Source organism: Anguilla anguilla, chromosome 12 (assembly GCF_013347855.1).
Source record: "Anguilla anguilla isolate fAngAng1 chromosome 12, fAngAng1.pri, whole genome shotgun sequence".
In the NCBI taxonomy this organism is placed as follows: Eukaryota; Metazoa; Chordata; class Actinopteri; order Anguilliformes; family Anguillidae; genus Anguilla; species Anguilla anguilla.
Genome location: NC_049212.1, coordinates 38,724,298 through 38,748,809, shown reverse-complemented (window position 1 = coordinate 38,748,809; position 24,512 = coordinate 38,724,298). Strand labels below are relative to the sequence as shown.

At 45.6% G+C, this 24,512-nt stretch overlaps 1 protein-coding gene across 4 annotated transcripts; it reads right to left on the bottom strand.

The window, feature by feature from the left end:
* LOC118209824 (calcium/calmodulin-dependent protein kinase kinase 1-like) lies at positions 1-23,341 on the bottom strand. 4 transcript variants are annotated; one of them, XM_035385507.1, is made up of 18 exons: positions 23,008-23,341; positions 15,061-15,404; positions 14,844-14,891; positions 13,644-13,697; positions 12,808-12,859; positions 12,295-12,428; positions 10,707-10,743; positions 9,857-9,878; positions 9,649-9,737; positions 9,211-9,410; positions 7,736-7,789; positions 6,925-6,998; positions 5,737-5,824; positions 4,467-4,595; positions 3,643-3,743; positions 3,177-3,206; positions 343-448; positions 1-278 (listed from the first exon to the last, which is right to left on the bottom strand). In XM_035385507.1, exons 2-17 carry the CDS (start codon positions 15,313-15,315, stop codon positions 376-378), a joined length of 1,440 nt encoding a protein of 479 aa, XP_035241398.1. In that variant the 5' UTR covers positions 15,316-15,404; positions 23,008-23,341; the 3' UTR covers positions 1-278; positions 343-375. The 4 variants fall into 4 exon arrangements, with proteins under 4 accessions (XP_035241398.1, XP_035241400.1, XP_035241399.1 ...); XM_035385509.1 differs by lacking the exon at positions 3,177-3,206 and having other exon boundaries at positions 23,008-23,340; XM_035385505.1 differs by lacking the exon at positions 1-278 and having other exon boundaries at positions 313-448.
* Between the last annotated feature and the right edge of the window lie 1,171 nt (positions 23,342-24,512).

Here is a 24,512-nt window from a genome sequence, read left to right as displayed (position 1 = left end):
CCCCCCAAATATACCTCTGGGGAAATAGAGTACCAAACACATTGAAAAAAGCAGAATTCTGACATTTCCATAGTCAGACTGCGTGGGTCATCACCAAGCTTTTAAGAATTTGGTGCCTGTTTTGCCAGTAGGGAGTTGAGTCGTATCTATTTCAAGCCATTTCAAAAATATAAAAAAAATCATAGTCTGTGTAAATGCATTATTAAAGCAAACCGGAACTTTCTAAGTGTTTCTGTGAGCAAAAATGCTGTGTCTGGAATGGTGCTGGAGGGGGGTACCCCAAGGGGAGGGCAGGGGGGGAGGGGGGTACCCCAAGGGGAGGGCCGGGGGAGAGGGGGGTACCCCAAGGGGAGGGGGCGGGGCTTCCTGGCACGCTCAGGGCAAAGGCTCGTCTTCCTGCAGGTCCTCCAGCTCTCCCTCTCTGCTCCCATCCCCACTGCTGTTTTTCCTGGGAAGGAAGAGGAGGACAGAGCAAGATTCTTCAGAACACAGAGCATGGGCAGGACCACGCTGGCTTGGATTAAAACAACATTTGTCCTTAAACGTTGACTTAAAAATAAACGTTAAAGATGTTTTTTATTTTTTTTATTTTTACCAACAGTATGATTTAATTTATTTGATTGCTTAACTTGTGTTGCTGAAGATAAAAAATAAAAAACTTGTGAATTGTGAATCAAAGTATGGTAAATCCCACCACTGCCACGTTCACACCCATAGCTGAAAATGGAAACGCTGTGCTGCTTATTTTGCATTGACGAGGGCAGAATTAATTACTTAATGCATTTGTACATTATTAATTCATGTTATCAACTACATTAGTTAATGTCAAGTCATGTGACCTCATTGTATTTTAATATAAAAAAATATGACAGTAGACACATAATGTGTCTAAGCCAATAGCAGTCATGCCTTGAGAGCTCATTAAGGGAAGCAATTAGCTGCTTCAAGAGATCTACAACAAACCAATAATTAGGTCTATTATAGACACTCGCTGACTCTCGCTGGCATGATGTCATGTGATGCACCTGACAAGCACAGAGAGCAAGATATATTAGGAGAATGCAATTGTTTTCTGTTCTGATATAAATCTTAATTCATTCTGAAATGCTGCTTGTAATTTTAGAACACAGAGGAATACAAAACTGCAACAAAAAAAAACTTCTGCAAAAAAATAAAATAAAATAAAAAATGTTATGCAAGGGAAACCAACTAATCCTATAAGAAGACTAACTTTCAGAGGACTTATCAGAGGATTCATAAAACATCCAAAATAGACGCATGTATTGTCACTGCAAAGGCATATATAGATTCGATGAGCATCCTCTGTCAATATTGTCATGCCACTTTTAAAACCGCAGTTTCTAATAAGCAGAAATTTGGTCCAATTTTTTTGGAAGAACTTCTAATATTCCTCTCACCACACACGGCTGCAACAGCATGGTGTACTCAGCGGATAATCTCATTGTCTGAGGCTCTTATTGTGTCAGCGCACAGCTATAATCTCCATGCTAAATTAAAACTACAGCAGCAGGCAATATTAACAGAACAATCTGAGCACCTGTCCCACATCGCCTTTCCCAAACTAAATACAGCGAAAGAACAATTAAACGTACAAAAGTATAACGTTGTTGTTGTTGTTATCATGGGAACCATTTTCCAAAGCACATTTTTCTCATCTGCGCTTCTGACATTCCTCAGGGTGAGGTAAAGACAGCCTTCTTTGATCACACCTGTTAGACAATTATCACATTACACCTACCCAGTCATCCACCTTGATGAGTCAGTTGGCACTTAATGAGGAGTATTTCCACACTGTCATGTGTGGCACGGTTAGAAGAACCAGTAACGTGTGGAAATAGCACATTATAAAAATATGCTATTTCCACACGTCTCACATTACACACATCAACTAATTTTAAGATGCGGAAGGTAGCCTACACATACAAAAATTGCAGTTATATCACCTAAGCAAAAAAGTAAAATAAAATAAATCAAAGGTTATTCAAAATAATGATAATAATTGTTTGCAGCAATACGACTTGCATTATCCAAGATATCCACCATGTCAGGAAGAAATACTTTTAGATATGATGTTTCAACACAACATTCCCTGTGTTGTCTTTGTAGAAAAATATTAGAGTAGATTTTTTCAAGATGACGATTGTTGTTTGCACGTATGGATAAATGACAAACTGTGTAGGACATATTGAATCGGTCTGTGTGGAATGCACCATCCAGTTCCTAAGGAGACCCCACAAGGACATCAGTCATAACACATTTCAATTAACTGTGGATCATATTTTAGAAAAAATGGTTACCCTTATTGATGTATTAAAATATAATTATTTGTAAAATCTCAAATAGATACATGTCAAATAGATGTGTGTCTCCATTGTGCTTGTGAACTCCACGTTGTTTGAACTTGCAGTGAATGAGGTGGAATTAGGAGAGTTATCGATGTGGAAAATGTAAGATATTGGGTTCAATAACATCAAACAGACAACTACGCAGATTACAGGAACCATGGGTGACACTGCAAGACTTCTACCTCCAGGACATATGAGCACCCAATGCACACACACCTTACATACACACACACATACAAAACACACTCGCACGCATATGCAAACACACACACACACAAGCAAGCAAACAAACATAAACGCATACAAAAACACACTCAATGACACGCACATACAAACAAACACACACACACACACACACCTTACATACGCATACACACATACAAAAACACACTCTGACACATATGAAGACAAACACACACACAAACACACAAACATACACACACACACACACACACACACATACCTTACACACTCTCACACACACACATACCTTACACATTACATTACAGGCATTTGGCAAACGCTCTTATCCAGAGTGACGTACAACAAAGTGTATAACCATAACCAGGAACAAGTATGTCGAAAACCCTAGAGAGAAGTACCGTTCCAAGTGCAGGGAACAACCGCATAGTTCAACTTGGACCCTGAAGGTTAAACTGATTAACCTCTCACACACACACACACACACACACACATACCTTACACACACACACACTCTCTCACACACACACACACACACACATTCGCCCTAGGGGTTTACAGGACAGAGGTGAACAGGGGTTCGACTGTGGACCTGCACGTCACGGTTACCTTAGCGAGGATCGCAGGAGTCGCGAGTCCCTGTGGTGAGAGAGGAGAGTGTCAGCGATGCTAACGAGGCTAACGCTAACGATCTGACCCCTTAGCGGGACACGGACGGAGAAGGAGACAGGGGAAGTCAGCGGGGGAAAAAAAAACGACCCATCGCTGCACTTATACAGCCCATCTAAAGAGAGATAACGCCGTTGGAACTGTGGCTCTCCTGACCCACAGCGAGTGTTCCACCCGTCAGAACACTCTTTGTCATAAGAGAATAAGTAGCAAAATAAATCATCAACTTATCTTTCTCTTGAACAAAACTCTGCACTGTTGAATGGCCGTAGGGAAACTTATAGACTCGGTGTTGGCGTGGATAGTGCTGGACGTGCCACATTTACAGACAGTTTTTTTTAGTCTGTTAAATTCCACAAACAAAAACAGGTGGTATCAGTGGTATGACAGTGTGCTCTACACTTACATAAGGAGACTTCCTGGGGCAGACATGGACCTCTCCGTCTTTCCAGGACACTCAAAAGGGTTGCCAAAGGAACGCTTCCTGAGCATGGACTTCACCAGGATCTGCAGCAGAGGGGAGTTCATATCACTGGGTAAAATGAACACAGACAGTGAGAAGTCTAAAACGTGTGCCGCACTGTATTTCAACCGGCAGTCTCTCGCAGACCACATTTTGACTTTAAATTAATATCTCACCACAGGGGCTGCTCCTTGTCTGTTACTATGCTGTAAATGTTCAGTGTCTGAAACTCTTCTGAGGTTTATTTAATCAGCAACTACATGCAGACCAGACTGCAGGTCTTCATCAGAGATGGACACTGGCGTGCCTGTGTGACTGTGTGTCTGTATCTGTGAGTCTGTGTGTGTGTGTGCCTGCGTGTGTGTGTGTGCATCCCACTGAGTGTGTGCTCACGTGTCTGTGTATGCACATGTATGTGTCTGTATGTCTGTGTGTGTGTCTGTGTATGCGCATGGATGTGTGTGTGTGTGTGTGTGTGTGTCTGTGTTTGCGTCTGTCTGTGTGTGTGTTTGTGTGTGTGGGTGTGTGTGTGTGTGCGCATGTGCATGTTTGTGTGTGACTGTGTCTATGTCTGTGCGCATGTGTGTGTGTCTATGTCTGTCTGTCTGTGTGTGTGTGCGCATGTGCATGTGTGTGTGTGTATGTGTGTGTGTGTCTATGTCTGTGTGTGTGTGTGTGTGTGTGTGTGTATGTGTGTGTGTGTGTGTGCGCATGTGTCTGTCTGTGTGTGTGTGTGTGTGTGCATATGTGCCTTTCATGCTGCTCACCACCGCAGACAGGCTGGGAACCAGCTTGACGGAATTCTGCACCTCCTCCTCCGTCACCTCCACCACGGTGCAGTGCTCCTCCTCCAGGGGCAGGGGGTCGGAGCCGCCCTGGGTCACCCACGGATGGACCTGCCGGGTCAGAGCACAGTGTGCTGGCACATCGAGACCCTCCTCCACCCACGCACCACACCCCCCCCCCCCCACCCCCACCCGCCTGCCAGGCAATACCATGCCAATGTGACATCTGAGACCGTCCTCCACCCACAGACTACCCGCCCCACTCCACCCCCACCTCCCCTGCCAGCCCAGACCGTGCCAATGTGACATCTGAGACCGTCCTCCACCCACAGACTACCCCCCCCCCACTCCACCCCCACCCCCACCTCCCCTGCCAGCCCATACCGTGCCAATGTGGCATCTGCCACAGGCACAGAGAGAGCGTGCCGTGAGTCACATTCCACCAACATGTCTGCTTCCCTCACACCTCTCATCCGAGACGTGCGCGTGTGATTTCGGAGAGGGGCCCGAGGGTACGACAGGACGCCGCGTCAGCGACTTCAGCGTTCAGCGCTAGGCCCTGACTGGCCGGCCCAGTTCTCTTAGACCGGGCTCAATGGCGGAAATCAAGCTCAGCCGTGCTCCGGTTGGACAGCCACACACAGAGGGGGTTTTAAAAAGGCAGGGGGGATTAGGCAGAGCTCTATTTCGATGGCATACCACAGCGGGGGGGGGGGGGGGGGGGGGCGATGGCGTGCGTAGGAGAGCTGGTGTGTCTTAATCACATCCTCGGACATAAATTCATTCCCCCCCCCCCCTCAGGATTTCCTATCAGCACCAGATGATGTCATGGGACTCAACCGTTCCACCAAATCCACCCAGCCACTGGCCACAATCCACTGCCCGGACAACAGGTCAGGTTAAGAAGCTCCACAGAAGGGTCCACAAAGGGGGACAGCTTTGCTTCTTGAGGGAGTGTACACCTTGTGCCACACATTCGACACATTTCAATTCCAATGCAATTCACATGATTCTAAATGGCACGTTGTGCGTAATTCAGTGAATAAATGCGCTGTGTCTCTAGGGCATTGCAAATTTCGGCATCAAAAGCCCGTCCTGTGCCAAATCAGGGTCTGATGCACGAAAGTGATAGTACAACCCATTTTTCCTTCTTTAAGAAACAGACAAATGTTTTGAAGACTCTCAGTAGAAGTCTGTAAATGTGTCTAAAACCCCCCGCCCCAAAATAACTCCCCTGATTTCCCTCGCCCACCTTGATCTCAGGAATGGTGATCCTCAAGGCCGGGTCCTTCTCCAGCATTCTCAGGATGAGCTCATGCAGGTCTTCACTGATGGCTGGCCTGTCATAGCAGGGACTGGGTCAGGTGACCAGAGACTTTTTCACACCAGAGAACGCACGCATGCACACACAGGGGCCTACACACGACACACATACAGCGTTGCCAGCACATACATACTCTCTCACTCACACACACACACACACACATACACACACGCACATGCACGCACGCAGACAAACACACACTCACACACACACATGCACACACAGGGGCCTACACACGACACACATACAGGGTTGCCAGCACATACATACTCTCTCACTCACACACACACACACACACACACACATACACACACGCACATGCACGCGCACACACACACACGCACACAAACACACACTCACACACACATGCACACACAAACACAGGTTGTGATGTGGTGTGGCAGCCCTTCCGTTGGTCAGTCACATGGGGCAGAGTGTGTACAAAGCCTGACCAGGCCAGCACTTCCTGGAAGTCTGAATATTTCAACAAAATAATTCTGTGTGCAAGAACTGCATCTGGGGGAAATGAAGTGATCACAAACACTGCAATACCTTTCGGACCAAGGGACTAATGCATTTAAATCATCCACTGATTAGCAAGAAATGATCACTGATTTTTCCCCACATCACAGAAAAATATTTTTCACAACAAAACAATAACAATAAATGTATGCAACATCGGTTCTGGGCACAAGACAGGAGAAAGCCAGCAGAACAACAGAGCAGGTTGCTACAGCTGCTCAGGAAATGCAATGGCAAGCATACTCCTCCCGTCTACACAAACGCTCCACAAATCCTTTTTTTTCTCTCCGCGTTTCCCCCCCTCGTTTCTAGAGCAGCCCATCAGTTTCCCCATCAGTGCAAAAAAAAAAAAAAAAAAACAAATCCCTGCAAATGCATTATTCAGCCGAGGTGCTCCTTTCCTGGCCACGTCCTATTTTTATTTACCGGATGCACCTCCTTCTCTCGCACGGCAAGGCGCCGGCCGTGCTCCGGCTGCGGGCTCGGCCGCGTGTGACGAACCTCCCCGCCGCGCGCGGCGTCACCGCTGAGCGCTAATCGCCGCGGTCGCCGCGGGGAGCGTCGGGGGCTAACGCGGCGTTCAAAGGCACTCACGTCTCGGGAAGCTCCACGGGCTCGCTCCTGATCTTATTGTGCAGAGCCAGGATGTACTCATCGATAAAAGGGCACTGCCGAAAGAGAGACAGACGCAGGATGAAGCGCATTATAAGCACACAGGATGCAAAAAATAAAAATAAAAAATGTAATAAGTACAATGGCGGCAGCACACCCGTAACGTACATGTCAATAACACACAAGCGGGTTGCCCAATTATTTTTTTACCAGTACCACTGCAGTATAGCATGCTGCACATTCTCATTAGTGTGTGTGACACCGGATCTGTCATGGCTAATAAGCACAAGTGAGAAATGACATATCATTTCCATGCACCACCTCCCTCCAGGGAAAACAAACACAATAAATACTTGTGTAGAAAACCGCTTGCACACATTGGATTTGCCATGGTACTACAGGCAACCAACCAGCAATGCCAGAGGCCACACTGAACTAACAAAATTACACAGTTCCCCTTCCACACCATTACATTGCATTTATCCAAAGCGACGTATAAAAGTGCATATCAAGGTCACTGGAACAACTACAAAACACAGGTTCGATAAAGTGCAATACTCATTTTGTACAGCTATTCATAGCCAAGAACACAAAGTCCCGTTCACACAGTGAACATTATTCTGACCTAACCTATGCCAAGTGAAACTAGGGGGCAGTACAAACCACAACATTAGGACAATAATACAAAGTACAATAAGGAATAAGACACTGGAATGAGACACTAAACAATGAGGCACTAAATAAACACGGTCACAGGAGGTCATGTGACAAGGAGGATGAAACCTAAACTTGCCTTTCCAAACACGAAACAGTACAGCGTGACTCCCATCGCCCAGACGTCCAGGGCCTGAAAGACAAAAAATATTGGACGTCGTGTGCGTGACCATGCTCGCACTGTCGAAAGCGCTCTCTTCCAAACAGTCACCAGTGGCCCCGCCCCATATTTACTGGCCCCACCCCATATTTAGTGGCTCCACCCAATTTAAAGAGAGAAACCCAAAATTGTACCTTCCTGTCGGTTTTTCATTTCAACCCTAATTTGGCACACCTAATTCTGCTAATTAGCAGCTCAACGTGATCTCTCCCTGTTGAATGAGGTGTGTTTGTTAGGGCTGGAGTGAAAACCTACTGGGCGGTAGATCTCTGGGAACAGGGTCGGGGCAGCACTGATCTGCAGTATGAAAAGCTGCCTTTCTCATGCAAATACAAACCCATTCAGCTTGAATAGCACCCCCCAATTGCTCTAATTACAATATCCAGGCCATATAAATGGGACTGTATGTAAAAGTGCAATCTGTGTAGGTCATTCCAGACAGGAGTGCTGCCGAATACTGAGAGGTGATCATCTGAGGTGCTGATGATTGCGGGGAGAGGGATGAGATGTGAGGACGGCTGGAAATTAGGATGCCCCCCTTTTGGTTTCAACACTGAGCCGAATCATCTGGAGATATTAGGTTCTGATTAATAAGAAATGTTCCTCCTCTATCCAGTAGTACATAACTCTTCATTATTGTTCATTATTAGTATTATCACTGTTCATAAAAATCATTTGTTAGCTTTTCAGATGACAAATGTCCAGATTAAACAAGAACAGCATATTAAACCGATGAAGCAGTATTTATATAACAATGCATCAATTGAATGGTTTTGAGGTTAACGCATATTTAAGCAGCTAACGATTCGAATATTACATGATAAAACTGTGAATAATTCCTTCCTGAGAGGAAATTACCGGCAGTTAAGAGAAGACGAACGGCAGAGCGGTGACAGACCGGCAGTTAAAAGAACGGCAGTTGAAGAACGGCAGTTAAAAGAATGGCAGTTGAAGAACGGCAGTTAAAGAACGGCAGTTGAAGAACGGCAGTTAAAAGAACGGCAGTTGAAGAACGGCAGTTAAAGAACGGCAGTTGAAGAACGGCAGTTGAAGAACGGCAGTTAAAAGAATGGCAGTTGAAGAACGGCAGTTAAAGAACGGCAGTTGAAGAACGGCAGTTAAAAGAACGGCAGTTGAAGAACGGCAGTTAAAGAACGGCAGTTGAAGAACGGCAGTTAAAAGAACGGCAGTTGAAGAATGGCAGTTGAAGAACGGCAGTTAAAAGAACGGCAGTTGAAGAACGGCAGTTGAAGAACGGCAGTTAAAAGAACGGCAGTTGAAGAACGGCAGTTGAAGAACGGCAGTTAAAAGAACGGCAGTTGAAGAACGGCAGTTAAAAGAACGGCAGTTAAAGAACGGCAGTTGAAGAACGGCAGTTGCCGGGCGATGCCCACCTTCCCGCTGAAGATCTTGTAGTCGTCGCTGAGTGTCTCCGGCGCCATGAAGGCGGGCGTCCCGACCGTGCTGCTCAGGAGCGCGTCGCTCCCCTCGAACACGTTGCTGACCCCGAAGTCGGCGATCTTGACCCGCCCGTCGTCTCCCAGCAGCAGGTTGGAGGGCTTGATGTCCCGGTGGATGATCTTCTGATAGTGCACTGAGGGGGGAGGGGAGGGGGGGGGATTCCCCATTAACACCCCCACAGGCAGAGGCGGCACCAGCGCACTCACTCAATGGAATGCTGGGAAATGTCACTCGTGTACATCAGCTCTCTTCGACACCCATTGGCCGCGACTAAATCCAAATCATCTTTAACCGGTGCTTAAAGTTTTTATCTCTCTCTCTCTCTCTCTCTCTCTCTTTATGCAAAGGGAACGGACAGAGGACAGACTCACAGTACTCAATGCCCAGGACAATGTCTCTGAAGTAGAGGCGGGTCTGCTCCTCGGTGAAAGGATTTTCGGAGGGAACCTCCATCACCGGGCTGACACGCAGGCCGAAAGGTCAAAAGGTCACAACACACCAGTCTAAGCACGTGCAACACAAATAACCAAAAATTCAATCTGTGCCTCATACTATTTTACAACTTGGCCACGTACTCACCCTTTCTGCATCAATTCAAATGCTGTCAAAAAAGAGAGAAGGTAAGAAGAATTAAATCTCACTGAGAATTATATTTTCATATAAATGATAAAAGACCTATAAAGAAAGAAGGCTGTTTCCCTGAGCTGTCCATTGAATGGAGTACTCAGTGATGTAGAATGCTGCGGCACTGCATTTCCTAGCCTAAGAAATTACTGTGTATGTCTACTTATCTTACCAGCTCAGTTCATAATCAGCTCTGTTTGACCTCATCTGCCTTGTGTCTGCAGTTAATGGGGTTTGTTAAAATTTCAGTGTTGTTGAACAGGTCAGGTACAAGCAAAATAGGCCATGCAGAGCAGTATTAAAGTAACAGCCGAGTTTAATCTAATCTAGGCAACAAGCAACAAAATGAGTCGGGACAAAAACCAGCACATTACACAACCTGCCCTGATTGCAGAACCAGGCCTGGGAAACAAACTCTGCAGTGTCATAGACACCTAGGCCGGGTTTTCACCTGTTTGCAGATCTCATGTGGGCACATTTGGGAATACAGACAGATCGCTGGAGCGATTGCTCCTGAACTAAGCACAAAGTCCACATGAGCGCTGGATTTGATATGCCTGGAATATCACATGTGCAGGACAAGTTAAAAAAAAAAGGTCATAGGTCATAGAAACAGAGACATCAGTTCTCACACAGAGCTGTGAAGCTACTGTGTATGTACTATTCTAGAGACGTAAAGAAACCTTGCGCTAAGTTAATCAGTCGTTAGCGCCATCAATTCATTCCTTCAAAACTGCGAGCCAAAATGTCAGCAATGGACTGAATGGTTATATGGTAAAGATAAAGATAAACAGAAGAGACCTACCCATGTGAAGGTTATCACCAGCAGGATCATCCAGAACCTTCAAGAACATAAAAAACACAGAAGTAATGTCTTCAACATAGTTCATAATAAAACCATAACCATAAACCATAATTCATTATGTTATCTAAACATTCAGCACATCTCATTTCATTCAAAACATAAAGCATTGGAACAGTCAGATTTACAAAGGTCAAACATCGTCTTCCCACAGAGTATGCCAGCGAGTGGACTGTCCATCCATTGCTTGCCCGATCAAGCCAAAATTCACCCATAAAGCCCAAATTCAGGCACTGAAACCATTTGGCGTCATTTGAACTTTACAGTTCAATTCACAGCCATTAGCAATTCAACACCAAAGCTCCTTAAAGGTACAGAAGAGCAGAACAAATGCCGGTGTGTTTCACACAAACAGCCCTTCCTGAACAGGCAGATAAAACCCCTGTCAGGTCTAAAGCAATCAAGCGATAATCAGAGACGCCACGTACCGTAGTGCAAACCAGCAACTGCAATTAGAGAATTACCACTTTCTGATTAGACGGTCATCAGATAAATCACCTATAACGAGCTTAATCTAAAACATTCTTCCACCCAAGAGACCCTGCACACACCTCACTGCCAGCACTGCCATTATTATGAATGAATGAATCACTGAGTTTGAATGAATCGTTGCATTTGTATAGCACTCTACCGAACACTTTTTACAGTGATGAGTGGAAACTCTACCTCACCCACCACCAATGCGTAGCACCCACCTGGGAGATGCACGATAGCCATTTTTGCACCAAATTGAAACAATTAAATTAAAATCAATGCAGTAAAATATCTTCACTTGTGACTGAAGCCACACTGTTACAGGCAGTCCAAGTATTAGGGGGGCAAACATGGATTCTTTCATTTCCCAAGACAAGTTTGTTGTGTGAGACAGAACTAGGAACACTAACATGACAGATGGACACGTATTCCCTCACAGTCCAGAAACTCTGCGCTTGGAAGGGAAACGGATTAGCCATCACAACTTGGAGCCACTCGGAGATGTGCCCCGCAGTCAGGAGGGGAAGGGGGGGGGGGGGGGAGACTGCTTTCTGCCAACTTCACAGCGATTCCTTTTTTGACGTGTTTCGATATAACATCGAGCGAAGCCACCTAGCGCCGCGGTCTCAGCGGTGCGGAACGAGCCGTGTCAGCGAGACCCGTCTGTCAGCCGACCGTCCCACAGTTCTCAGGAGAAACCGCCAGCCTGTGCAAACACCGCATCTTCAACAGGAACAATATCAAAAAGCGCCAGTAACGTGCTGAAAAACCCATTGCTCACACAGCGCACTAACTCACACATTTTCACTTTCCCTTTTAAACAAAGAAAAAAAAAGATTTCAAATATTGTTGCATGATGTTACATCACATACAGAACACAGATGAACATAATATACAACAGTTTGTACATTGGGGTACAACACTTGATGTAAAAAAAAAAAAAGACTCTCTCTCCCTTGTTCAGTCCAAGTCCTCCTGTGTGTTTCCCATTTCTCTTTGAAACATTCCCCTTTGGGTGCAGGCAGCAGACACCGAACAGCCTCTGCCTCAGCCGTACCTCCACAAGCCTGACAATGTTGAGGTGGTCCAGTTTCTTCAAGATGGCGATCTCTTGGTAGACCCTGTCCAGAGGACCCAGAACCTTGGCCCGATCCCCCTGAGCAGTCTGGGCCCCACGAGGCGGGGGACGACCTGAGGACCCCCCCGCACATTTAAATATAAGCAAATGTGCGCATCACAAGTACAAAATTTTATCAATGGGGATTTAACTGACAACCCCAGTTCAGATCTGGCAGAGTGCATTTAATGTTATATACGATACAAGCATCATAACAAATTATAACATACTGTACAGTCCTCAATTGATGAGCCCTTCAAGTGAATTCTGATTCAGCTCTGAAAGAGCACAACTTGTACACTCCTTGGAACAAGGGCATCTTGACAAACCGTAACACACAGAGCCCCATCAGCCAGGTGCCCTGTCAGTGGGATGGCATTTAAGAGTCTAACCCAGTAGGGTAGCTGCAATCTAAATTCCATTTAGAAATGGCATAGTAGAAACAGCACGTACGTGGAAATCCGTACTGTTTCATCAGCTTCTTCTTCGAAACAACTTTCATTGCCTGAAAAAGAGAAATAAACTGTTACGATTCATTAATGAATCTAGGTGAATTGCAAATCTCTACAGCTGTATCTCACTGAAACTGCCTCAGTTTGAGAGGAAGCCATTAAAAACAGGAGAGCGACTGAAATAAACTAAAATAAACTCAGGAGGCTATTACATGTTTTACTTGATAGTCTAAAAACAATGTTTATTAAATTGCTTTACAGACATCTATGCTTGATAATATAAATTGAGAGAGGAGCCAAAATGCTTTCGATGCATTACATGAAATTGCGTAACATTTATTTTGCAGACGCGACAATCATACAAAGCAACGTACAATAAATGCTTACCGAAGGACACTGGAACAACTACAAAACACAGGTCTGGATAAGGTACAATATTAATTTTGTAACAGTTATTCACAGCCATGAACAAATTAAGACCATTTCACACATTACTCTGACCTAACCTATGCTAAGTCAAACTCAGAGGCACGATGAGCTACAGCATCAAGATAATGATACAAAGTACAATATAAGTGCTAATGCGATGCATCGCACAAGAATAAATATAGATCTATTGCATCTGTCGGCCCTGGCGGGTAACAGCAAAAAAGCACACGGCAGAAAGGTGTACGTGTTCGCCATGGAGGCTGAAGACAAGCTGCAGACACGCGTGCGGACAGAGACGTAAGGAAGGCAGGCCGGGGGTGGGGTGGGGGGGGGGAGGGAGGCGGGGGCGGGGGGCGGCTCTGTGGAGTGTGAGATGGGGCAGAGCAAACTGCCTTCAGAAATCCTTACATAATACTTGTCATCATCTTCATTGTAGGCCAGCTTCACCACCCCATATGAACCCTGTAGTAAGAGGAAACAAGAGGAGACCACAGGAAGTTCAGAAGGAGGCCGGTGAAACTGGTACAGACGTGGGTCCGAACTGCACAGAGCCAGCACCCACAATCCTTAGCAGCTGGAGCCACTTCAGCGAGGTATTTCACAAAGCAGGATCTACTGAGTTACCTGGATAACTGCGCTGAGTAAAACCCGGAACGACTCATATTTACTTCAGTCCGTGTTCCAGATTTGGGAAAGTTCCGGGTTTTACTCAGTGCAGCTATCCAGCTAGCTCAGTAATCCTGCTTGGTGAAACAGGCCCCTGGTGTCATATCATCATATCAACCATGCACTACACAAATTAAAGACAGGACTGAGGGCTCTGTTCTTCCCATCCGAAGGTACAACCAACAACGAACAAAATTCATGTTCTGTAAAGTCTTTTTACGACGCCATTGGCAAAAAAGGACACATTTTTTCCACCAACAGAATCCAACACACCAACACATTTTTGCTAAAGGGCTAAAACAGATTATTTATGAACAGATTACACTAATCCATTTAAATCTTGTATGTGAAGGGACTAATCAACATACATTCCCAAGGCAACAGAATCAAATGTGTATCACAAATAAGAAGGAACAGGCAATGGGGTAAACTAACAGCTGCTGTGTACATATTTGGGAAAATATACAGTTCAAATCCACACTGATGCACTTAATCACAAAGGCTGAATTCATACACTATAATTTTTTGGTTGGTGTTTAAATCAATTTTTTTTTTGGTATATTAGCCACGGTCAAACAGACCTAGCTACTCAATCACAATGTGTACCAGGAGCAAGTAGTTTATTATTATTATTATTACTGTTATTATTGTGTAGTACTCAACACTCCTGAAGATGACTGTAATTTTAAAAAAGGTGATGACATGATTAGAAATTATAGTATGAGCCAAATTTCCCGCTAAATATTTCCAATGATGAAGCTGGAATTACGAATGTGCTTCATAAGCGTAACACTTAAGAATATTAACGAACTCAATTAATTTAAGGCATATGATCTGGGGGGCGGGTTATACAGTTGTGTAGTGAACGTTTCACGTGTCCCTTTTAGCGGTCTGAAATGGCGGTAAAGTCACGAGGCGTATTCCCGCACACACATCCCCCACCTTTCCTATCTCGCTCTTCAGCTTGTACTGGTTCAGCTGGACGCAGTCCTGTAAGGAAAGGACACATTGGGGAAAAAAGTCAATACAACACGTACAACAAAAAAACAAGTAGCTTCGTGTGAAATGTTGGGTGGAGCCGTGAATATAATAACAGCGCCCTGTTCCCACAATGCAGCGGCAATGGCGCATGAAGCATAAGTAAAATGGCGGCAGTCACCGGGGCGTCCGAGACGGACACGTGCTTGGACTCGACGGTGGGCCTGCGGGCCAGCCTGGAGGAGCCCTGGTAGGCCTCGCGCTCCTGCAGGGACAGCGTCCTGTCGGTGAGGCGGAGCCGCCGGGGCGCTCCGTTCTTCGCCCCCGTCGGCGCCGCCCCCCGGCCGGCCGACACGGCGATGGCCGACACCATGTCCTCCAGCTCGGAGCCGTGCTCGGAATCCGGCTCCGCCTCCAACCCGGGGCCTGCGCTCATCGCTCCAGGGAGCCGGGGCTTCTGGGAGAACGCATCAACGTCGCGGCGCTCCCCCGCTCGCTCCTGGGATTGGGACGCACTCCACAGAGCTGCCGGGGCAGAGGGCGACGAGAAGGACGTCATACAACAGCCGTAAAAAATAGTGAAGAACACAACTAAAGAGCACAAAATAAAAATAACCTCTTTAAACAGGCCAAAGCATAATTTTTTTTTTTTAATTAGTCAATCTATTTTAAAGAAGACACCTGAGCACAGTCCCCAGTACAGAGCCAAAAAACACGCATGGCAATGGAAATACGCAGCTGAAAATTCACCGAAAATTCATGGAAAAGTTTCTTCTTCAAAGGACCAAGCTTGCACACATCTTCCTCCTCATGTGGAAGGTTAAAGACCTCCTTTCTGTATTATCCAATCAGGAGCAAGCTGTGAAGAGCCAGTCTGGCCCATTAGTGAAAGGGGCTCCATGATGTTTCCAGGCTCAGCCTTTAGGACGAGGCTTGATCAGTGCATTTCTGCCTGAAGACGGCACCACATCGATAAAGGCCAAAAAACCTGCTTTCGGTGAGCAAAACAAGCTATCATTTAAAGAACATTTAAAATAACATATCCCTTTTCAAACTTTAAATATGCATAAATTGTTCTGAAAATCCAACACAGACTAGGATATATATTACAGTCACTCTACACCAGACTGCAGTGGGACATGGTGCACAGTAGGTGGACCCTTCTCCCAGTGGATTAAGTAAACATTCAAAGGGCCAGTTAAGGGGTCAGGGCCACTGTGCCATAGGTTGTGCTTTTAAACCAAGGCTGTGAGTCACCGTGGTCAGTAAAGATCACTCCTCAAAGCAGCGCCACCCCCCTCAAATTTCCAATCCGGCGACCTCAGTAATCACCCCCTCTGTGGTTAATTTCCTGAGATACTCCTCCGTATTTCCTCTCCGCAGGGAGCAGGTGCCTCAGGAGAAGCCAACAGGAAATAATCCAGCATCTTCAGGGCATAACCTATCATCAGCCGCACACCTGGCATGACGCAGGCCACCCGAACCAGACCAGACCGGTTTCCTGCCTGGCGATGTGGGACACTCAGATCACACTTTTTTGTGTTGTCTTTCAGCGCTGATCAACAAATTAGCGGCTTGACCAGACAATTAAAAAGGAACAGACTGGCACAACTCTATACTGTACAGGGAGAAACATTCTCTCCACGGGCCACATGAGTCACAGAGTGTGCCTTAGCCTGGCACAACATGCTAATGTTTCACTGGAGACGAATGGTCAGTTAAACCGCGCGTGTGCATTTGTCGTTTCCTTGGCAACCATTTGAAAAAAGAAACTTGTGCAAATCCAAGACGAGAGGGAAATAAAAAGTGTCCTTAATGGTCTGAGGCGCATCTACTTACTGAACCTGAAGTATGACATGCCACACGAGTGTCACACGTCCTCCTCAGGGTGGTCTTGAAATGGTTAACAGGGGAAGGATGGGGATGCACTCAACGCACCAAATCTCTTTTTCGGTCATATTCTCTGAACACATAAATAGCATAGTTCTGAACATTCTATATTCCCCCTCCCCCCCCCCCCCCCCCCCTATTTTCAAAGGGAAGAACTGTCTCAGCCATCAGCATTGGGGGGGGGGGGGGGGGAGTTCATTACTTGATTAATTTTTGCAATGGTTACTTTTAGATTTACTTTTGTTTACTTTTGGTGACCATTATAGAAGGCAAACTACCCCACCAAAAAGTGCAAAAGAAGTGGAACCAGCACCCAGCTAAGCAATCCAGACAACCCTGCATGAATGACAGAAGAGTTGATCAACAGCTTTGAAGGGAAGGTGGAAAGAAAGAATTCACACTGAGCCAATCACTAGCTACGGATCAGTGGGATATAGTGTCCCAGCACACGGAAAAGCTTGGAAAAGCTTGTGTTGTGCGAGTTTGCTTTTGAGCCGTGCAGCTCTACTGTTCCTGCTAGAAAAAGCCAGGCCTTGCTCTTGAGATAAACTGTACATCATAAGGTATTATCCAGCAGGCTGACATTCTCCAGCACAGAAAATCTCTCTCTCTGAAATCTCTTTGCTCCATTACCAGCAGCAAAAGATTTTAAGTGAGAGCCTGAGATTGATGTGCTGGTTTGGGGGAAAAAATCAAATCAGTTGGCTGGCTTTGTGGGAGAGAAGACCAGGTGGAAGAGCTTGTGAACCTGTGAGCAGCCAATGGACACCATCCAGCCACACGACCAGCCCTTCCACAACAGACAAAGGACACAACTCCCTATCCTATCTTTTTTTTCTGATGAACCCATCTTCTTTGTAAATTATCTGTAAATGAATGGGCCTCGTTCACAAAACTTTCCTTTACTTTACTTTACTTTACACTCAGTTTATTTTTACAGGGACAGTGCACATTAATGAACATTTCTGTAAATGCGCCAGTTTAGCCAGCATGGCGAATTTTGTTGACTTTTGTTCCTAATTTGTTCCCAAAAATGTTCCTACGAAAAACCAATATAGGATTTGTGACGCATGGGCACACCCTGAGGCCCTCCTCTGATCAGCCACACCCTGATGCTCTCATCTCTCTGAACGCCTCTACACAACCGCGACAGGTCAAACTGCACAGTCACGTTCGGCAGACAGTATCTGATGTCAGCCACAGAAGGTCCAAAATGGTGATCCATGACAAAGCCACCGAGACTGATCTAACAAAGAATAAAACGGCACATGCCTTTGGCAGTTCAAAACTGTCAGTTGCAGAGTTCTGAAATTAATCTATTACAATATTTTAATGGGGTACATTTTACAAAACAAATATGAAATCCATCACACAAAAAAAAACAAACATACTATCTTTCGTTCATAATGCTATCCAATCAGCAAGGAGAAACATTACATCTTCCATCATAAATTCAAAATGAGCAAAAAGATTACTCCCATGTGTGCAATCCCACTTAATGAATTCAGATAAATTCACAGTAACTTTGCAGGGAAAAAAAACAAATTGGAAATGTCACTTCCAGGCACAAGGCACTCACACGCATGCATAATACTTATAGCGCACAAATGTACAAGCCAGTCATCCTGTAATCCATGTTTCAGCTAAAGGATTTACATGTTGCTCATCAGGAATAGAACTCTGAGCAATCGCACGCAAACCATACCAACTAACCGGCACACCCAAGACACTGGCAAACCACCCATCCATCTCAACAAAGGTCTACGGCACTCCGAGTTTGACTTACTCTTAGCAGACAGATCCTACATGGCGGGGGTTCTATGGTTCGGAGCATGATCCCGCCGGCACAGCCCTGAATGAGTGGCGGCTCACATCAGGGCTCTCTCCCCCTGAGCCAAAGCATGCTGACATCACAGAGACCTGGGGGGGTCAGGGGGGTTGGGGGGGGGGGGATTAGCCAGGCCGCATTTAGCCAGCCCTCCGAGCGTTTATCCGCAGAGAGTGAAAGTGTTTACGTGGACAAGCGCAGTGCTCTGTACAGCAGGGCAGAGGAGGCCAGGCAGAGGTGCCGGTGGTGTGACAGAACATGCCTGGGGAGGTTCCCAGTAGAGCCAAGCTCTCTTCCCCATGATGGTGCCAGGGCTAAGTCACACACCTTCAATAGTGCTCAGGTTGGGTTGTTTTTTTTTTTTTTTAATCACACGTATGTGATTAGAATGTTCTAAACTGAACAGTTTAATGCTGATGTAACAATCACTACTGGTAACTGGGTGGGTAGTGGGTCCAGGGGGCTGGGAGAATTTGTCATTTGTGGGAGCGTCTTGCGGTGCTGATAAGTATATTTTTATAATCTCTGCACCAAGCGGCTAAAGGAGTTGCACGGCGATGCTGCGGTCTGACATGGTGCAGCACACGCTGTTCGCACGCTCAGAGCAGGTCACTGCTGGCGGTCCACTTAGTGACAAAAACAAAGGAGGGGGGCGCGCTCATATCGCACGCTTGCTAACCTCCACTGAAGCCCAACTGACAACCTGCTTTCCTTGTGCTTCCCATCTGAGGGCTCTGGGAGGAATCATTGTGCCCTACACACTTTTGCCTAATCAACACCACTCATTTAAAAAAAAAATTTAATTAATTTTTTAAAATCATGAAATATTTCATATATATATATTTGTTTTAATAATATGTGATTGTGTCACCAAAAACCTGTAATGTTATTATGGCTAAGAGCCGTCCTGGGGAGAAATGTTCACATCAGTCAAAGACATTACGTGTTTCCAGCGTACCCCACGGATTCCGCTCGACTCATCTTACGTAAGTGCATCACCGGGCAAATCCAATTACGGAAGACAGGAGAGGAGAGGAGAGGAGAGGAGAGGAGAGGCGCTGCGTGTGCAGCACGGGAGGGAAAGAGAGAAGGAGCAGAAGTCCGCATCCCCGATGAACCCCGACCAGCGGCTGCTGCTGGGGGCATGAGCAGCACAGAAGGGAGTGTAACCTCTGTCAGAACGGCTTGTACAAAAGCTCTAATGCTGTACCTCGCTCGGAAAAGCACAAAAACATCTCTGGGCTCTGTTCCCAGCTGTTTGCTATACGCCAACATGGTGCATTTTTTGCTGGTCGGATTTTGCTACGCATTTGAGCAAAAAATATAGAAAAGCTTTTACCTAGTCAACCTGTCAGCTAGCTCTGGATGGGCGGTATAAAGATATGAACTTAAAAAGGACAATTTAAATATATATTGCAATATCTTTAGGAGACAGTGGATAGAAGCAACAGCATCAGTATGAATGCTTCTGATCAAACAGCGTCTCCATTAACCAGTTATTCTCCTGGATAAACTCCCACATATGAAAGCTAATGCACCAGTACTGATGACAAATATAGATGTAACTGTTCTGATTTTAAGAATTAATAAACACACTGGTTACACACACACGTGAACACACACACACATACACGCGCACACACACCCACACGCACACACGCACATGCACACACACACACACACAAACACAGACATGCACGCGCACACACACACGCACACGCATGCACACATGCATGCATGCACACACACACACACACGCATGCACACACACGCGCACACACACACACTCTTCTCAGCTTCGGCAAGCAATAACATTGTGTACTAATGATGTGAACGCATTGCATTCTGGGTGTTTGTAACTAATCTATAGCCACGCTGGTTGCGAGTGAGCGAGGGCTAGAACCGCCCCTGCTGGGCTTGAGTCACTGAGGCTGGACTGTAGGCTCTCACACACAGCAGCGCGCGAAGCCAGCTTCTGCTCTTTTCATCTTAAAGAGATTACTGCAGTAAGACCACAGGAACATGACTTTAATGATAATCAGTGTATTTCCTCGCCCCCCCCCCCCCCCCCCCCCACCCCCCCCGGTTTCTGCACGAAAGAGGCAACCCGCTCTTCATTCGTGAAACAGAATTTGGATTTAGTGTCACGGGATCAAACATACCCCCTCTAAAAATGCGGCTGGCAGGCAGCACAATGCTGACATCCACTCTCCAATGCGGTCAAACTGAAAAGCTGCACTTTAACACGGTGTAAAGATACTCTCCTGTAAAGATCCTCTCACTGTGTAAAGTAACTGGATCAAATTCCAGTTGCACCTCAATCGACAGACAGATGATCCAAACAACATACAGACATGGCACGCTGCTTTGGTCTCTCTCCCCAGTATAAAGGTCAGAGCCAGTCAGACTTTCTGTGGCACAGCAGCAATTCGGATGAGCAAACTGGAGAAGAAAACCATGTGCCATCTGGCTCCTGAGCAGACCGTACTTACCCAGTGTCACACGTGGGATTGCCGGACCAAACCTGCAACCAAAACTCATATCCACTGGACTCCAAGCTGTACAGGAAGTACCACAGTTCCCGGTTAACTGAAACCAATTTTACTATGGTGGCTAATCCTTGTACTTCTCTCTCTGGTTAACACACTCACTTTTCTCAGTATATGAAATGCGCATGGAAGGCACTAAGGTGTGGTACCAACCCTAACTCAGCCAGTGCCATAGCAACCCTGAAGGACAGCGCATAATTGGCAGTAGCATCTCACAGGAAAGGAGAGTTTCAGTAAATGGAACCAGCCCCACATAATCAATCAAGAGCAACTGCGGGGATTGATCCGACCTCTGCACTCGGCCTGCCTGACTGCCTACAGCTGCAGAGCCAAGGCTTGGTGGGTTGCCAGGTTAAGAGAAGACTAGGCGGGTTGCCAGGTTAAGAGAAGACTTGGTGGGTTGCCAGGTTAAGAGAAGGCTTGGTGGGTTGCCAAGTTAAGAGAAGGCTTGGTGGGTTGCCAGGTTAAGAGAAGAATTGGTGGGTTGCCAGGTTAAGAGAAGACTTGGTGGGTTTCCATGTTAAGAGAAGACTTGGTGGGTTGCCAGGTTAAGAGAAAGCACGGTGGGTTGCCAGGTTAAGAGAAGACTTGGTGGGTTACCAGGTTAAGAGAAGCACTGGCTAGCAGCACGAACTTCGAAGGAGAACATGCGCTTGTCTGTGCTAGAGTGACCAGGCAAGGGGACCATGCAGTCACGGAACAGACCCACACAAACAATTAGGCATTCCAAACAGCTGAAAATTAAAATTTTAAATGGTGGATTAAGAACTGTGGAAACCACTAGACTAGTATATCTCTAATATTTTCACAGACTGCCAACATTCACAGAGCTAAAAAAAAATAAATAAAAAAACAACAACAACAAAAAACAAAAAACAAACAAACAGAAGTACAAAGAAGCTCTCAGCATCAACAAAACTAAACTTTATTAAACTGCAGGTGAGGAGACCAGTTATATCTGAAAGCCCTAAAATAAATACAACAATACACGCAAAACTTGCGCTTTCCAAGTGCTTCATGTCAGAACTTCGGAATGTGTGTGGGAAGCCAGCAAAGCGTCCCTAAAAACCCCATGACTCCTTTCCCTATCACTCAGCCGTACACAACAAAAGCACACAAACACGAAAACCTGTCAAAGGCTGCACAATCTCTGACCAACAAGCTGCAGGAATCCCTCTCACTCTCTGACAAATCTAATTAAAGAAATGAAGAACTGAGTAGGAACCGTGCAGTGTACTGTTTTTACACCCATCAAATACACAGTTGAATCGATACAAGTGCCACGGTTAGATTTGACTACAACCCATGTTTGAATATAGCAATTTTCTCAAAAATACATGCCCTTAAAATGTGTTTAATACAAGTTTGTTAAAATCCTTCTTTCTAAATGACAGTTTTTATCTGTAGACTTCTGACATAGAAAACTTGAACACAGGCACCTCTGTGTAATTTACAGTAAGCTAGTGACCAGAGTTCTATTGTCTGATCAAGCATCTATGCCATTACACACATTACATTCATCCTTAACTTTTCATCCTTGTCCCTCCTCCAGCTTCCCTCAAAACCCATCGCTGCATCTGAGCCGGGGTTGGCACTAATACAATGAGTGGGTTTTGTGTTTATGAAAATGCCGAGCAGTCCTGTAAGTTGCAGTGATCAAATGTCAGTACGTTAAATACACTGTTGCTACATTGACTTAACATTATTATTACACTGAAATGTTTCTTATATTCTAATTGTTTCACACGTTTTCGAGAAACGCCGAAAAGCAACGGGCGAAGAAATTTCAGTAAACATTTCGCAAAATGACTTTATATATGAAACAAATCAGCATGCGTTTTTAAATAAAGTTTCACCTCACCTGAGAATGTTACCGGAGGATATTTCTGAGCTTGATCGTAAAGCTGCACATCCGGACACCCAGCACAAAATACCACGCGGAATCCATCTATTTCAAAGACATTATTTACATGACTCTACTTGAAACTTAAAATAGGACAACTTGAACACGAATATATGCACTAAAGTATGCTTGATCAAGCGTGCGCACGGAAGATATCGCGACTACATTCGTCTACCCTCAGCGCGGTGCAACAGCATTGTATTCGCACCTGACGACACTTACACGATGTTCACGCGACATACTACCTAAACGCGGCGCATAACAACAGGCTACGGGAGGATTATCCAATCTTTACCCCTTCAATTCGTTGATACGTAAACATTTCTACTCTATACGCTGGGTCCTAAAATCCGTCTAATTCTTTTTTATGTCTAATATTGACTGTGTTGTCCTTGACAAAAATATTTTGGGGAAAAAATAGTTTTAATATGCATATTTATTGTTAACAATGGAGTAGAGTGATTTGTTGACAGAATCCTTTATTCTTTACCAAATTCTGAATGAGCACAGGGTTATTCTTGGTCTAGGATGATTTATGACACATTGATATTTTTCCAAATGAGTTTAGGGGAAACACATCCGGCACTACATGCTTATTTATTCTCAAAGCATTTTCCCGGCTTTACCGTTAGCTGAGATCTAGCCAAACAATAGAGAAGCTGGGATGCCTATTTTCCGTGGTTATGCTCTACAATAAACTAATTTGCTGTGCATTTTTAAAGCTCTCCCTATAAGTAATACATTCCAATAAAACAGAATAAAGAAAGTACATATGTTATCTACGCCACATTCACTGATACAGCCTAAATCCCATTTGTTATAACTATGCAGTCTGCTTTAATTAGTTCACTGTTGGGCTGAGAGACAAGCGTACAGCATAGACCGCAGCACACATTATTTGTTCCCCGCGGATCGAACTATCGCACGCATACCAGAATTAACAAGGGCTGCTTCCTTCCTGGTGCGCACATCGCAGCTGAGCCCAGTGTTCTGGGACCTCCCTCCACCAAACAGAGAGGCTGGGGAGTGTGTGTGTGTGTGTATGTGTGTGTGCAACTGGCTGAGGAGTGTGTGTGTGTGTTTGTGTGTGTGTGTGTGTGTGCGGGTGTGTGTGTGTGTGGAACGTATTCTATTGGACCTTGCCTAGTGGCTGTCAGCACACATCAGCAAAACATGAAATACCCAAATGGAGGGGTCACTCTCTTGGTTTCCGGTTTTTTCTTTGTTGTGTGGTTTGCTGCTGCCATAGACGCTGGAAAGAACATTGTCACAGTACACCCACCCAGTGAAACACAAACCTGCTGAGACTTATAACCACACAGAACTACTGCAACATAGAGCCAAGCAGAACCACTGCGGTACACACCCGCTAACACACAACCCCCAAACACACATAACCCCTCCAGCGCAATCACGGGTCTGTAGGCTGTTCCAGATGCAGCCTGCTCCTCAGAGAACAGTTT